We start from the raw sequence: 15821 nt of genomic DNA, 5'->3' as shown, positions 1-15821 counted from the left end.
CCCTGCAGAGGTCAAGGTGGAAAGGTTTTTGGTGACAGAGATAACCAGAGTTGCTGTTCAGTTCAGAATTGCAGCCCTGAATACTCTCTCTTCTGCTGTTTTATTTTCTTCCAAACAAGTAAGCACAGAAAGGAGCACACAAAGTGTTCCACAGACTATAGTTGGTTCTCAGAACCTCACAGGATTACCTGGAGAGGGAAAAAGATGACATTTAATTGTGCCTGTTAAAATTGTCAACCCAAAGGAGAAAAGTTAAGCATTTTGTGAGGACAAATCTAATTCCTACTTTAAAATTGTCTAGATACTTTATTCTTCCCTCTTCCCAAAGCCTGATCCTGTCTGAACCAGAAAAAAAAAAAAAAAAAAAAAAAAACCACAAAAAAAACCCAAAAAAACCAAACCCCAAACCAAAAAACATTACTAAACAGACTTGAGTAGATGCTGAGACCACACAAATGATCTTGTTCCAAAAGATGACCTAGGTCATATTCCTGTAATCTTGTTCTGATAAAACTGTCTTCTAACATGCCTCAAGACTTGCTCTGATGCTTTGGCAGTTTAACAGCTGGAAACCCCAAAGAACCAAACAGTTTGACCCTTTCTCTCATTTGTTGGATGCAGCAATTTCTGGCCTCAGGACTCATTTTGATGCCGTTGAATCGGACTGTGCATCTTCTCAGACTTTAGGAAAAGAGTTAGAACAAGGAAAAAACCCTCCAGATTCCAGGCAGGGTGTTTGAGGCAGCAGCAGGCTGTTTGAGCACTGGATCAGAGCAGCAGCAGTTCTGGGGGCTCCATCTCCTCGTTCCTCTGCAGCTCTGAGTGCAGGACTCGTGCTCTCTCCAGGTGCAACACTGGGTCAATCCCTCCCATTATTTCATGGTCTCTGCCTTTCCTGTTTCTTGCAGCTATGGGATGACCACAAGCTTCAAAGGAGTGGACTAATTTAGAAGAGCAGAATGAGGCCAGGGCTGGATTTGTCTGGTAAAAAGTGCAAACCTGCACAGAGGGAATCTGACTGTGTCCTGCCCTCTGCAGTGAGCCCAAATCTCAGCCCCTCAATTACCCTGATGCTTGCTTAACCACAAACTCATCTCCCCAGGCCCAGGGGCAGTTGTGCAGTTCTCCAGCAGAACTGATGCAACAGCAAAGACCTGTGGAATTGCCTTGAAAGAACCTGTCAGGCTGACAAAGAGAGGAGGGATTGGCAGGAGCACACAGCTGCTGCTGCAGGATTGCCTGGAGGGTTCCTAAATTCAGTGCACAGCACAGACTGAGTGGGTGGCTTTGTTGGCTGGCTTTCCTTTCTTTAATTTTCTTAATATGCTGTAAGGAGCTTGGAGTTCTCTTTGCATCAAAATGAGCCTACCAATACCCCCTGGATAATGCCTCTTTTCCTCCTGGGGAAAAACAAAAGGGTTCCTGGAGAAACACTGCAAGGATCAGATGATCTTGTTTCATTAATGAATTACTTGGGATTTATCAGAATCATTCTCAAGATGTTACCTCAGAATATGATGTGCTTGGTCATTATTATTCAAAGTCTGTCCTTCCCACGAGTGTGAGTCCCCCAGTCAGTTCGAAAAATATTCACTGCATTATGGCCCTCAATTTTTACAGAATTAACTAATGTTAAATACAGCTAGGATTTCAGCCTTAGAGTTGAACAGAAATATGCAGAAGATTCCACCTTCCCTGATGTACAAGACAAGAGACAACCCAGAATAGAGGCTTGATTGCAAAGAGGGGAAAAATGAACACAAGGGGAGTAAAATCCAGAATGCATGAAGCAGAGTCAAGCAGGCATGTACCCTGGCAGAATTAACTCAGGCATCACTGCACTGCTTCCTGCTATCCTCATCAACTCACAAAACACCAGACCTTTCACCAAGGCCCCCAAGGGGAGTTTCAGCTGTCCACCAACAGCTCACACAGCACCAGCAAGGAGGTTAAAAAAAAAAAAAAAGAAACAGAAAATCACTTCATTCTCCAGTTTGCTGTTTAGAGCTGTAAGGGTCTTGCAGGGGAAATAGAGAAAGTGCATCATTATTGCAGTGCTGCTGCTTTAGCCAGGACCAGGCTGAGCTCCCCAGAGCCTGGAAGATGACTGCTCACCTCCCATCATGACAACTGCAGACCTGGAGGTCACAAACCTTCCCAGGGCCAGCAAGAAGACTGCACCACAAGTGTAAATTTTCCAAAGTTGCCTGCACTGGGGAAAAGATTCCCAGTAGAGCTATAAAAGTGATAAAAATAAACTTTGATGGACACAAGGAGGACTAAGCAGACTTAGTTCTACTTGGAAAACCACTGAAAGTTGCAAAGAATATCCAAAGAGGACAAACCTTCTCCTTTCAAGCCTTTAGCTGAATTGTCTCCCCAGACTCAGAGCCCTTCCTGCATGGGCAGAGTTCCCTTTGCACAACCTGGCAGCAGGTGCCTTTCTCTGGGAATCAGGACCCTTTGGGATTTCAGCTAACAAAGGTGGGCACTGGCAGTGGAGGGCTGGGCTAATTTCACCCAACACCTCCCCTGGGGCTGTCCCAGGGCTCTGCTATGCAGGGCCAGCAAACACAGCAGAGCTGCACTGAGCTCTCACAGCATTGACTGTGCTCACAGCAAGAACTGCAGAGCCCTGAAGATGGATAGATTAGCCCAAGCAAAGAATGTGCTGAAAGCTGAGAAGGCAAAAGGTGGATTTCTCTGGAGGCAGATGGAGAATACATTTACATATGAAAATCTAATACACAGTGAAAAAGGGAAAGGGCATTATATAAATAATGCGAGGGACGAAAAGAAAAATATGTATTTTAAAACACATTCTAAAAATGGTTTCCAGCATCTGCAAACATGTTGCTCAGCCAAGCAAAGACCCAGAGGCAACAGGCTTGAGTCAGGCAGGCACACACACAGACCAGAGGGGCCCTGCAGAACATCACTCCTTCACACTCTCCTTTCCAGTTTCCAGCACCCCACAGGTGAAGGTGTTGGGGGTATCTCTTTTAATTTGCCTTTATCTTCAGCGACCTGTAGACATTTGCTGCTGGCCCAGCATCACAAATGGGCCCCTCAGCCACCCACTCTGGGACAAAAGTGGAACATGTATTTCTGGGAAGGAGCGAGAGCACACTGGGTGTCCCCATGGGTGATGTGGTGCCCTAATGCTCTGATCTCAAGAGGACACAGGTACAGGACTCCAAACACAACTGGGATGTGGGAAAGGAACCCTTGTGCTTCAGCTCTGAACTTTAATCCACTCAGCTAAAGAGAAGAGCTGAGGTTCAGGAGACTGAACCCCAGCTGTTCACTTCTGCTGGAGATGTGGCTTTGCCATTCCCATGTGGCACATCCACACATTCCCCAGACCCAGCAATGCCTGGCAGGAGCCTGCACAGCCATTTCCCTCATTTCCCCTGTGGGGATGGACAAAGAGATCGCTCTGTAGCTCTTGATACACGAGAACTTACACTAAGGCAGCTGTAATGGCACCTTTTGGCTGCTGCATTGATTTCCACTTTACTGGGTTTGCAGGTTATACTGCTTCACTTTTATAGGATTTTCCTGTCCCTCTGTTCAAACTGACTGAAAAGGTGCAAGGCAGTTTCTTCTCTTCCCAGTGAGGCAAAGGCACCTGTGAGGCTCCAGTGGCAAAGCAGGGCACAAAGTCTGCAGGCCCTGAGCAAGGCTGGCATCACCATCAAGGCAGCAGCTCTAAAATAGACAACCATCACATTCCAGAACCAGAGAGAGAGAATCCTGTTAATGAGGAGCTGTTTTACACTCTCCTGTGGTTACCTTCTGGGTATGAGAATGGAAAAAGTGGCATCAGCTTCCTCAGAGGAGCTTTGTGCCTGCTCCGGGTTTACCCCTCAAAGACATCCAAAAGTACCAATAAGCAAAACTAGAATAAACTAAATCTGTATCCATTTCCCCCTTGACAGATGGTATCAAGGTAGTAGAGGCTGAGCTTTTCTAATCAGTGTCAGAGGATAATTAAAACCAAAATGAAACATGGGAGTCCATTTGCAGAGCAAAGTCTGTAGCTTCAGTTCTGACAGGCAGATAAAGCAGGGACTGTATGAAACACCTGAACTATTTCTGGGGAAAAGAAAAAAAAAACAAGAAAAAATAAAAGAGAAAAAAGGAGTGATTTATTAAACAAAAACCTAACCCTCAGGGAAAATCTGATGGCCAAGCAAGTCCTGGATACATCTGAACTTCCTCCCCTTGGCTCAGAGATGAAAGTTGTGCATCTGCAAGTTGCTTTCAGTGGTACTGAAGGGGATTTGTTGGGTAGCTGCTTGCACTAGGCTCCAGCAGAAAAAAGCTTTTTTCCCTGTGGTTTATTTTTTTGTCTTATAGAAGAATAAAAAAAAATGACCATGTCTCTACATGAAGGAAGAAATTGCAAAAGCTCTGCTCTGCCCCTCGTCAGTGGAGATGGATCTGTTCTTTTATTTACGCTGCATGACATCCAGGCAAGAAGCAGCTCCACAGAAATAAATTAGGGTCACTCTCTGTCAGTGCAGATGTGCTCCTGGCTGTTAAGCAGCAGAATATGGCATAAGCCCCTACCTCCACTACAGGCAAAATTTTGCTGTGAAAATGGAGATGCATTGCAGATCCTAAAGGTGATGGTAATTACCACTGGAAAGGGAATAAGCAGCAAAATTTCCTCACATGAGTAGGACCACCAGAAGCAACTGACATCTCTCCTTGAGAAGAAGTGAAATTCTCCAGGAGGGTGTAAAAGTATACCTGTTTCCATCTGAGGAGCATGAGGGAGAAAAGTCAGAAGGATATATATTTCAGGAGGCCTCTGAGGATTGAGGGGGTTTGTTGTTGCTGTTTTAGGAAGAAGCAGCCAAAAAACCCCACCATTTCCTAAAGAATTCTGTTTGGAGACAGTCTTATTGCAAAATCAACTTTGAAGCATTTTAAACTAAGAAGGTATAAGATGGTCCTTTCCTGAATAAGAATTACTGGAGAAATATTCTACTCAACTCTAAATTCACAGCCTGCCTCAGATGCAAATGAAATCTCAAGTGCCAGCAAGCCCCAGACAGAAGCTCTCCCCAAGCACTTTGCAATGATGGGTTTAAACTCTGGCAGCCCTGTGACCACACCAGCTGATGTCAAGGAGCTATTTCCCTATTTCCCTCATATCCTTGGCCATTAGGAGCATTGCCAGGAAGAAAAATCAGAGTTCACGTGGAACCAGGGGCGAGGACTGTCTAACCTTCTACCTTGAACAGTCAGACTGAATTTTAAGATCTTAAAGGTAAACTTAACTTTAATAAATAACTCCTTTTAGTGCACAAAGGAGCCAGACTTCAGAAGGGAGAGGTGCCACAGAACATGCTGGGCAAACTGAGATCCCAGTGCTCTGCTGTCTCCAGGGCAGGCAGCCCTCCTGCAGGGAATTTGGGGTGCAGTTCCTGCAGTTCCCAGCTCTGTTCCCTGCTTCTCCCAAGGATGAATGACACACCCAGCTTTGAGAGAGGGCTCCATGGCCAAGGCTGGGTCACAGCATTTACCAGTTCTACTCTTGACTCTTTGGCAGCTCATTTGATGGAAGGCAGGTAAAGCCACTGAGGATGTACCTGGGAATTAGGCACCCTCCTGTTCTCTCTTTGCTGTTGTGACACCAAGCACAAGTGTTTCTAAGGGAACAGAACACTGAGCTGATCAGTGTTGTACTAAAATCATCACAGCAGTCCAGCTTTAATAACCATGAAAATTGAAAACTCCCACTGATGCTCCTTTTGTGTAAATGGAGGCTGTGGTGACCCAGAACTTGTCCTGTTGTCACTGTCTGTGTCACACCTGTTCTGTAGTCACCCAAAGATTTGGCTTATGCTAATATAATAAATATACAATATATAATATACAATATACAATATACAATATATAATATATAATATATAATATAAATATATAATATATAATATATAATATATAATATATAATATATAATATATAATATATAATAAATATATAATGATAATATATAATATGCACTATATACTATATATTATATAGTATATAATATATAGTACATAATATATAATAAATTTCTATAGAACAATCTGTAATATAATGTATCTTATATCTAATATCTAATATTTTTGTTTTATTAATATGAAATAATATCCAACATATAATGTTATATTTTATATGTTATGCATTATATGTTATATATTAAATATCATATATATTGTTATATATAACATCCTAATAATATAAAGCACGTCCATCTTTTTAACATTTTACCTACACACTGCACTACTGGCTGAAAATTTTGAAGTAAACTTTAATAATTTTGAACAAAATTTCACATAAGACCTACAGATATCTCCTTTCCTCCTCTTTTGACTGACCAAAGATCTTTGCCTTTCTTTGTTCTTTCCCTTCCCCATCACATTTTTTTCCATCAGTGACAAAGTGACAAAAAAGTAGAGAAACATGAAAAAAGAAAGCGAGAAAGGGAAAATAGGAGAAAAATAAGTGAGCCTATATGAAATTTATAATAAAGTACTCTTTGAAAACCTGTGGCATTAGAGAAAAAAATACTAATTAATTATTTTTCATCCATCTCAAATTATCTTTTACATTTAGCAGCAGCCAAGACTAAAACCATAACCTGCAAGTCTGAGCACAGGTACCAGGAGTGTGTTACCCTCTAATAAGTAATTTGACCCTTAAACTAACACTATAGGGCACATCTGGAAATTGCCACTTAGGGGTGACACCAGCCACTAAGGAACCAACCTTCCTGGTGAGAGTGACTTTACAGAGCTCTTTACCACTGTTCAAAACTCCCCTAAATTCACCCTCCCTGCCTACAAAGTGTTTAATAGAAGTTTGCACCTGGATTGGGGTCCCAGCTAAGCAATTTGTGCCTACACTTGTTCTTAGGTAAAATCAAGCAGAACTGGCAATGAATGTGCCCCATTACCCCTTCCTTCCATCCTCGGAGTGCAGGGAAGCCAGACTGCATTGAAAGAGCAAAGCCAGCCTCTGCAGGGCTCTTGTCTGGGGCAGAAGCCTCTCTTCATCCCCTGCCTCTTGCCCTCCAAACAAGCTCTGCAGCCTTTTCTCTGTAAGCTGGAGAAGCCAGGGTGCCATGGCTCTTATAAACATGTGCACAATGCACCAGGCACCCGAGGAGCATGTGAGCAATCTGTGCAGGGGCAGAGGGAAAATTTAATCCCAGTGCCCTCGTGTCAAAGAAAAGTTTGCAGCAGCCAAGTCCCAGTCACTCATGAATGCTGGCTCCTCAGAGCAAAGCAGAAGGAGCAGGAAGGTAAGTGCAGGGCACCTCGGAGACAAAAGGACTGAAAACAAAATGAAAACAAAAAAAATCAATTCGGCTGAACCCAGCCAGGGCAGGCAAAGAACAAAGGGTCAGAAGACAAAGCTGGAAACAATAGACCAGCAAGATTAATATCTGTTGTGAAGAAGAGCTAGGGTACTGCTGGAGGAGAATGGAAAGGGCTTAAATTATAAAAGCTAGAAGAGGTTCCTAATTGTGAATCCTGACCTGCAGCTTGGGCAGCACAGCTCTCACACACTGCTGCACTGACTGAAAGGGCTTATCACAACTTTGATCCCTTGATGGCACTGATGGTCACTAATCAGAGCCATGCAAATGAGACCTAACACGACCCCAAACCTCTTGTGGTTTTTGCATCTTTGTCCTGAGTTTTGCATATTATTTTCCTGCCTTGGCCCAGAGAAGATCTGGTACCTGGGGTTAATACTGCTCCCTAAAAGTGCAGGACTTGCTGCCCATGGTCATACAGAGCAATAAACACAGAAAATTACCTTGATAACTGGGCAGACATGGATAAACACCTTCAGAATCCACTCAGACTGCAATTTTTAGTGGAAAAGCAGGTCATATTAAGGAAAGTCAAGTGATCATGAAGTCCAGGTGAATCAATATTTTCTCTTTTTCCTATCCTCAGACAGCAGCAAAGTGCCACAGTGTGTACAAATATGATGTGCTTTGCCCTAGAGAGAGCTTGGTAGGGCTGGAAGGAAATCATCTTTAAGCCAATTTTATCCAAAAGTATGAGCAGTCAAGAAACATTGCAAAACCAGGATGTTCAAGAGATTAATTGGGCAATCTCACATGAAGACAAAACAAATTTGCCTGCTGTTCTACAGTGAAGCCTTTCTCAATTCTCCCTCTTGAAGACCAAGGGCTCCTTTAGCTCTGTGATTACTGTAAAGAGGATTAGTTAAGCAGAGGTATTCAAAGGCCTGCTCTGGGCAAAGGGCAAGCCAAATCAAACAAAGCCCCTTGCCATTTCTTAGCTGCACAGGCAAAGCTGAGCTGGCTGTCCCAGGATGAGGAGTTACTGGAGCAGGAGGATGGGGGCTGAGCCTGCCTGACCAGACCAACTTTGTGTTCCTGCTACTGCAGGTGGAGCAGAAGAGGTGGGACACAACCTCTGCTGTTGGTGGGGACAGATGTCTCAGCCACAGAACAGCCACAGATGGCACAGCTCCTCTCCTGGGGACAGCTCAGCTTCCCAGAATTCTGGGAATTTCTCTGCTGCTGCAAACAGCAGCACCCAGCCCAGGCACAGTCCCCATCCACACCCTGCCACCATCACACCTCCTCCAGAAAACACACGTTGTAAGGCAGGGAATCACATAACTCTACACCAGAGAAACTTAAACTCATCATAAATTTCCTGCAGCTCAGGAACCCAGGTGTGTAACCTCTCATACCTGCCTGGCACCACAGTGAATTGATTCAAAGCCTGTGGTATCTCAGAACAGCCAATGTCACACTGGGCAGCAGGAATTCCACTAATGCCTGTTTACATCAACACGACTTTAAAAGGAGCTTTTAGTTCTATGACTCCACTATGGATGTTTGATTATTCTCAAACAACCTTTCTCTCTCCTGGGATACTTCACACTAAAATCTCATCCAGGAGATGTACAAGGGACAGACAATAGGGTTTTTCATATTGCTTCAGAAGTCAGGAGAGTGTGTTTCCCTTTGTATGAAAGCTTAGGAGCTATGCACTTTAAAAAAATCTTGGTGGGAAGGATTAATGCAATTTTACAACTTTAAGAGTTCTCCAGCTCATTTTGTGGTTGGGATATTGAATTCTGTTGCCTTTGTTTGCTTCACTGACTGCTGCAAAAGAGACCATGAAGTGCAGGCCCTGCTCACCACGTTCCCTCACTGCTCCTAAGTGCTGAGCTGCTCCTGAGAGCACAGGAGTGCTCCCATCCTCTCCTGACACAACTTGTGCTTATCACTGTCTGGATGCAGAGCACCACTCACTTTGTGGAAAGATTCTACTCTTGACCAAGAGCAGTCACTCCCAGGGTGGAACTCTGCACTATGGACTGCAGCCAGAATAGATTTGCATAGGATACATTAAGTATTGAAAGGGAATAGAAGCTTTGTCTCTTTATACCTTTGGGGTGGCAGGAGAGTATAAAAATACCCTTAAAGTGGAGCTTATGTGTTGCTCAGCTCTCTTCAGTCTTAGCAATGCAGCCCACAAAGAGAAACACTGGGAGAGGCTCCCAAAAAGGCATTCCTGAGCCAGAGAGCACTCAGTCCTTGGTTGCATGGCCATGGCAGAGCTTGCTCCTGCACCCAGAGATGCCTTACAAACACACCCAAAGAACTGCAGACTAAGCCTTTATACATATGGAGTCTAGGAGTAGCCAGGACAGCAGAAGTGTTTGCTTCCATTCTCTTTCATTTGGCAGAGAAGACAGAAGTGAGACTTGACAGTAATGTAACAAACATGCATTTATAGGATTCCTATTCCCTATGGAATCGTATTTTGTTTCCTCTTCTGGTAGGAAACATAGCTTGGAAATGAAGATGAATTGGCTTGCTAGACAGAAGAATAAAACAGATAAAGTGAGATGCAAGCCATGCATTTATTCAGATGCACATTCAGTCTGATAGGAAATCTGGCAGATGATGTCCTCAAGCTTCTGAGGAGCCAATCATTACCACCACAGGAATTTCTAGGTGTGTTTTTCTCCAGTACAGCTGCTGTTACTGAAAGCATCTTATACCAATGACTACAAAACTGAGTTTCTTTCCCAAAGGAGAAATTTATACCCTGGAGACAGCCAAGCAAGGTCATCACCTCTGATACTTCAGAAAAGTTATTTTCACATCTAAAGGCTGAATTTACACTTGTATGTAAAACATGCCCTGGCCTTCAGTTACTATCACTTATGTCCTAATGCTCGAAAGATTTATTCTTGATAAAAGAAACAGATAAGCAGCTTTCAACCCTGGCAGTATATTCCTCCTCTTTCTTCATAAGAAAGGATGGAGTTTGGGTAAAATTCCAAGTAGAAGAAACAGCCTTCTCATACTTATAACTGTGCTTCCCACAAGAAATAAAAGAGACAAATCCCAGACAAATAACAAAGCAAACAAACCCCATAACACAACAAAAAAAGTCCTGCCCAAGTCACATTTATTCTATTTTAGCAACTTCAGTCTCCTACTAACTCCTTCAGGTTTCCTGCAGGATCAAATTCAAAGAATTTGAAGGCACTGCCTCCACAAAACAAACTGGAAAACAGTTTTAAGAGGCCACTTTGGAATCTGTCCAGGACTTAAATCCTTCATAGCCCCTGGAGCATCCTGGTGACATAGAGAGCAAGTTCAATTACCCACAGGCCCAGTGAGTTATAGTGCAACATCAGAACCTGAGAGGCAGTGCTGGGAGACTTGGTTTTGGGCACTCTGTTGCCTGCTATTCCATTCTTTAAACTTAGAATCAAAATCTGTGCAAGTTCTCAGATTTTTTTTCCCTGCCCTCTGCAGGCAAGAGGGTGAGGGTTAAAAACACAGACAAAGAATGCAAACAGAAAATCAAGAGACCTTGCCCAGTGTAATCTGTTTCTTCATTTCATATCATTCTGATTTAAGCTGAAGCAAGAGGGAGCATTCATTTAAGCAGCTACAAAGAAAAAAAAAAAGATTGATTGGAAAGTAATTTTTGCTCTTTTTTCTTATGGCAAAGAGTCCCAGATGTCTGTTTTTCCTACATTTTCTTTTTAATGGCTATTCCCTTTTCAGCCCATAAGATTCAAGGTCAGCTCCAGGTCAAATTACACCGAGCCTGAGATGCTCAGCAACTTCAAACCCAGCTGTGGGATTCCTCTCCCTGCTGTATTGCATTGGGCTTTCCATTCTGGCATCCCAGCCTGAAAACCCTGTCAGAGGCTTAGGGTACAAATTTTCATTTCTGCATTTAGATGGCACAGTGGATGCCACACTGGCAAATCAACAAATGACATCCTACTAATTGAACATGCTAAATCAATGAGTAAAATACATCTCCTGGTACATCTAGACATGTGTAACCTTGGAATTACTGACTGCTGGCAAAAGCCAGAGCACACAGGATGAACTTAGACACAGGAGTGTCTCCTACAACTTTCCATGTATGTGAATAGTGAGAGACAGTTGTTCTCCTACAAAGAAAATAAAACCTAGCAAACATAGGAAAGAAAATAAGACTCTGAGGATATTGGGGGCTGAAAACACCCTTACTACCAGATCTTGGATAAAATCCATGCCTTTGTAAAGCTGCCTTATGGCCAGTGTTTAAAGGGTAGGGGTTTGCACAGGTTTTACACTGTTACCTGATGTCTGTAAAAGTTATTTGCCTTTACATAAAGTATGGAAGAGAAAACAGCACACATTTCTAAATTAAAATACTGTGGGGGAGAAAAATGAAGAACAGTACCTAAGAAAGGAAAATAATCTAAACCCACAACTTCAGAAAAATCCCTCAGAAATGTGAACAGCCCAAGAGAGATGAGTTCAGGCTGCAAGATGAATTTGCACTTCTTTGTGCTCACTACAAAAGCCCTCCAGGAGCAGAAGTGATTCCAGTTGGTTAAGAAATGGTCTAGAAGAGCAAAGTGAAAACAAATCCTCTTAATCCTGGACTCTACTTCTACTTATCCATCCCTAAAAGTGGTGCAAACATCAATGCTCATGGTGACCATCACCATCCTAGGAGAACACCACCCTATATTCAGATGTGAAAGGTACTCAAGTGAATATTCTGAATATACTCTCTGATGACTGAGTCTCCATTTCCAGCCCTGAGCTCCACCACAAGCAGTTAAAAACCACCAGGAAAACTTCCTAAAAAGGGTAACCAGTGTACTAACTCTTAAAAGACCAAAACAGAAACAAAAGGTTCTTAATCCATCTTTTTATGAAGAGGCCCTCCAGGGTTTTGTGTGCCTTTTAAGGAGCTGAACTGCAGCTTGGCAGCTGCACCATGTGTGAAATATTACAGCATTTGTTTGTAGCTGCTGGATGAGGTGCTGATGATTCTAAGGAGGTCTGGCTACTGCTGCAAGCACTCCACAGTTGGAAGGTGACAGAAATGTGTATCCAAGTTCAAAGTACTTGCACATTTGCAGGAATGAAGGGCATTTGTATCCAAAACTCAGCTTTCAGTGGGTTCTTCATAGTAGAATACGAAGAAGAATGGCAGAGAAACAATTTTGAACTGAGAGATGACAAGCTCACTTAGATTCATGGTATGTGTGTAAAGTGGAGGACAAAGGATCAAAAGACAGGCACAAGCATCTCCTGATGCATTAAAGCTACAAAACTTGCTTCTCAGGAACCTTGACTAGTCAAAAAAAATAATAGGGGGCTGTAATAGATAGCTTCTGTCAGGGCCCAGGAAGCTCCAGTTTGGAGTTTACAGCTAAAAATCCCTCAGCAGAGAGAAGGCCAAAGAGGACAGGAAGGGAACTGGCCAGCTCAAAGACAGAGAGAAAAATTAGTAAGGAGTCAGATATTATCTTCAGGCTTTAAAAGAGACAGTGACTGAACTGAATAAAACAGATCAATGGGAAAAAATTAAAAACAACAAAAGATAAAGCTTTTAGCTCATTCTCTAGTCCCTTATGGATGGATTCTCCAAGCTTGGGCAGTCACAGTTCTGCTCTTCCATCCACAAAATGCTGCTTGCTCCTGGGGAATCTTTGGGATCAGTTTCCAGATTTTAATACTCCAGGTGGTGAGCATGATCAAACGTTCAAGAAGAAATCTCTCCAGCAAGAAAAAAAAACAAGCCTGACATGTTCCATATGCACTGAGCTGGCATCTGGATATAAAATCTGCAACACCTAACTATGCCAAAAAGCTTCCTGAGCCTCCAGAAATAAAATTCCTAAGTGTGCCCTCAACTTGACTGCCAGAGAAATCTTTTTTATCCCTTCTTTTGATCCTCCCACACAAAAGTTTCCAAAGATGGAGCAAGCACCCAATTTCACATTTGGCAGCACTGGAAACAATGCTGCAATGGGTTTGAGATGTTTGACATTTCTGCCTGTCTGGATGCTAATTCTGCACTCGGGGCAGGGGCTCAGTGCAGAGTCCAGTGCCTGTGGATCCAGGCACTCCCAGAGGAGTCAAGAATGAGCTGTAAGTTTCTCATGTGCTTCTCCAAAACTGATACCTTGATCGTCCTTGTTAATTTTCTTATATTTCCTGCTTTTCTTTTTTTTTTTTTTTTTTTCCTTTTTTTTTTTTTTTTTTTTTTTTGGCTGGGGAGTAGGGGTTCTGTGTTTGTTTTTTGTTTTTTTTCTTACAAAGCACAAAGTTTCCGTGAGACAATCAGAGCATGACTTCCATCTAGCTGTTTCATCAGACTAAGCATGCCACCCGCTTTTACACATCGTTTTGTTTGGGGTTTTTTTTGATTATTTCCCTTTTGAATAAACTCTCCATTATCAAAATAAAATAACATCATTTACAAAGCACCACCTCAGCAGCATGCCTCAGCTTTCATTTCACAGGGCTATGCCAGCAGCCACAAACAGAATCAAAGCAGCCAATTAAAAATCCATATTCATTAACAAACATCATGTGTGTTGTAATGCCCTGCATTGACTGTGGCACGGCAGGAGATGGGGAACTCGCTGAGTTTTCCTGCTCTCAGTCTGAAGCAGTGTTCTATTAGAGGAAGGGTTTTACCTTTGCTACTCCAGGCCAGCAAGGAGAATGCCCAGGGGGCTGGGGCAGCAGAAGGGGCAGCTGCTTTTTCTGCTTTTTGCCCCAGAGAGATGCCAGACACAGCACCTTGCCAGGGTGAGGAGCACACAGAGAAGACCATGAACGTGTGCCAGACCCTCCCCACAGAGGTCTTTGGGTACCAGCAGGGCCCGTGGCAGTGGAGTCTGTGGCATCATGAGCACACAACCTAATAAACTCTGCATACGCTTGATTGATGCAACTCATCGGCTCAGCAGGGCCAGGTCCAAGCTGCTGCAGTGAATTACCAAATTGCCCTGGCTCCAGGGGAGCTGCTTTGATTTACACCATCAACACTTCACTGCTGCAGACAGTCACATGCACAAGCACAGCATTTCAGACCTATACAATGAAGTTATATGAAGGCGTGCCAGGGTTATTTATTTATTTGTACCCACAAGCCTGAGATTTACAACTCTTTATAAATACAAGCTGGGCAATTTGCTTTCTATTTTTAGCAGGAATGCTTTGTGCAGGAAACAGCTGTCAGCCACTGGGAGCTGTGTTCCTCAGAGCAGCAGCTTCAGACAAAGAGAGGCCTCTTAGAATTCAACTGGAGAACTAGGGTCATTGCTTTGTGATGGAAAAGAAGCTGGAGATAGTACACAGCAAGAAAAAAATAAGCAGCTGACAGAATAAACCCCAGAAAAAATGGGCTGGAAAAGCACTGAGAAAAGGACCTTTACACAAATATATTGCATATGAGTGTGACTGTCTCATTCTTCCCAAACAGCTTCAGACCAATTCTGACCAAGTTCAGGAAACATTCACAAAACTTGGAGACAATCTGTTCCTATGGACTCAGGAAGACAAGCAGCTGGGTATTAGATGGGAGATTCTGCTGATATCTTCACTGTGGAAAAATCTGTCACAGCCCCTTTCAGAGCCAAAGCCATCCACACCAAGCAGCTGCATCAGCAGGAAACCAGGTGTGCCCCTGCTGCAGACTCACCTTGGCAGACGAAGGAAGAGGGGGTTTCCCCAGGATGGACCCGAGCAGTGATGAACACCACTTTCTGTTCAGCCCCTGGACGCAGGTTTGCTGCAGCAGAAAAGGGCAGGGGGCACAGGGGAAAACAGAGAAATGAAGATCATTAAACTGTGCCCCAGATGTAGAAGCAGACAAATGTTAATTTTTAAAACACATCCTTTCATTAGAATTGGTCACACGTTATAACCAAGCACAATCCCTGACCAGAGGCAGCATCACCAGCTCTCCTGCCCAGGCTGCACCAGGACTAATGACGTGCAGCCAAACCTGCAACAACAAATTTAGCTCTTTTTTTAAACCCCAAGATTTACTGCAGCGAGTTTAACTGCACTGTAATTGTGCTCTCACTCGTGATAAATGTCCCCCTGGGCCACAGGAATAGCAGTGGGGCTCCAGTCAAGGGAAAGCCAATTGTACCCTGCATTACACTTGGTACAAGCCTTAACAGTGCCAGGCAATGGCAAAGTGCTACAAATTATATTTATTAGGCTTTGCTTTGGAGGATTTAGAAGTTGTTTCTTCTTTAAATCTGTTAAGTGTTTAGGACGGCATCTGCTCCAACTGAAAGAAAAGGTTTTTTAAAAAAAAGTATAGAAAAGAGACCAAGATTAAATCCAGGAACCTTCTCCAGTGAGAGCATGAAAATTTGCCATTTTCCCTTCAAATTGCAGATAGGTGGAAGGCAGATTTCGATCCAACTATGCTGAATTTAACATGGATTAATCCCTCAGTTTTGAAACCACACCGCTTTGGCCA

The 15821-nt window shown here is 43.3% G+C and overlaps 1 protein-coding gene across 2 annotated transcripts in view; it reads right to left on the bottom strand.

Annotated features, from left to right (window-relative positions):
- BEND5 (BEN domain containing 5) overlaps positions 1 to 15821 on the bottom strand; it is a 547523-nt gene that overhangs the window by 189873 nt on the left and 341829 nt on the right. For both annotated transcript variants that reach the window (XM_033067189.2, XM_033067188.1), the window contains exon 4: positions 15027 to 15116. In XM_033067189.2, the coding sequence (XP_032923080.1) occupies positions 15027 to 15116 (90 nt within the window). The remainder of the gene's footprint in view (positions 1 to 15026; positions 15117 to 15821) is intronic.

The sequence above is a fragment of the Catharus ustulatus genome, chromosome 9, assembly GCF_009819885.2.
Source record: "Catharus ustulatus isolate bCatUst1 chromosome 9, bCatUst1.pri.v2, whole genome shotgun sequence".
In the NCBI taxonomy this organism is placed as follows: domain Eukaryota; kingdom Metazoa; phylum Chordata; class Aves; order Passeriformes; family Turdidae; genus Catharus; species Catharus ustulatus.
Note: the sequence above shows the minus strand (reverse complement) of the source record. Positions and strands in the feature narration are given on the sequence as shown.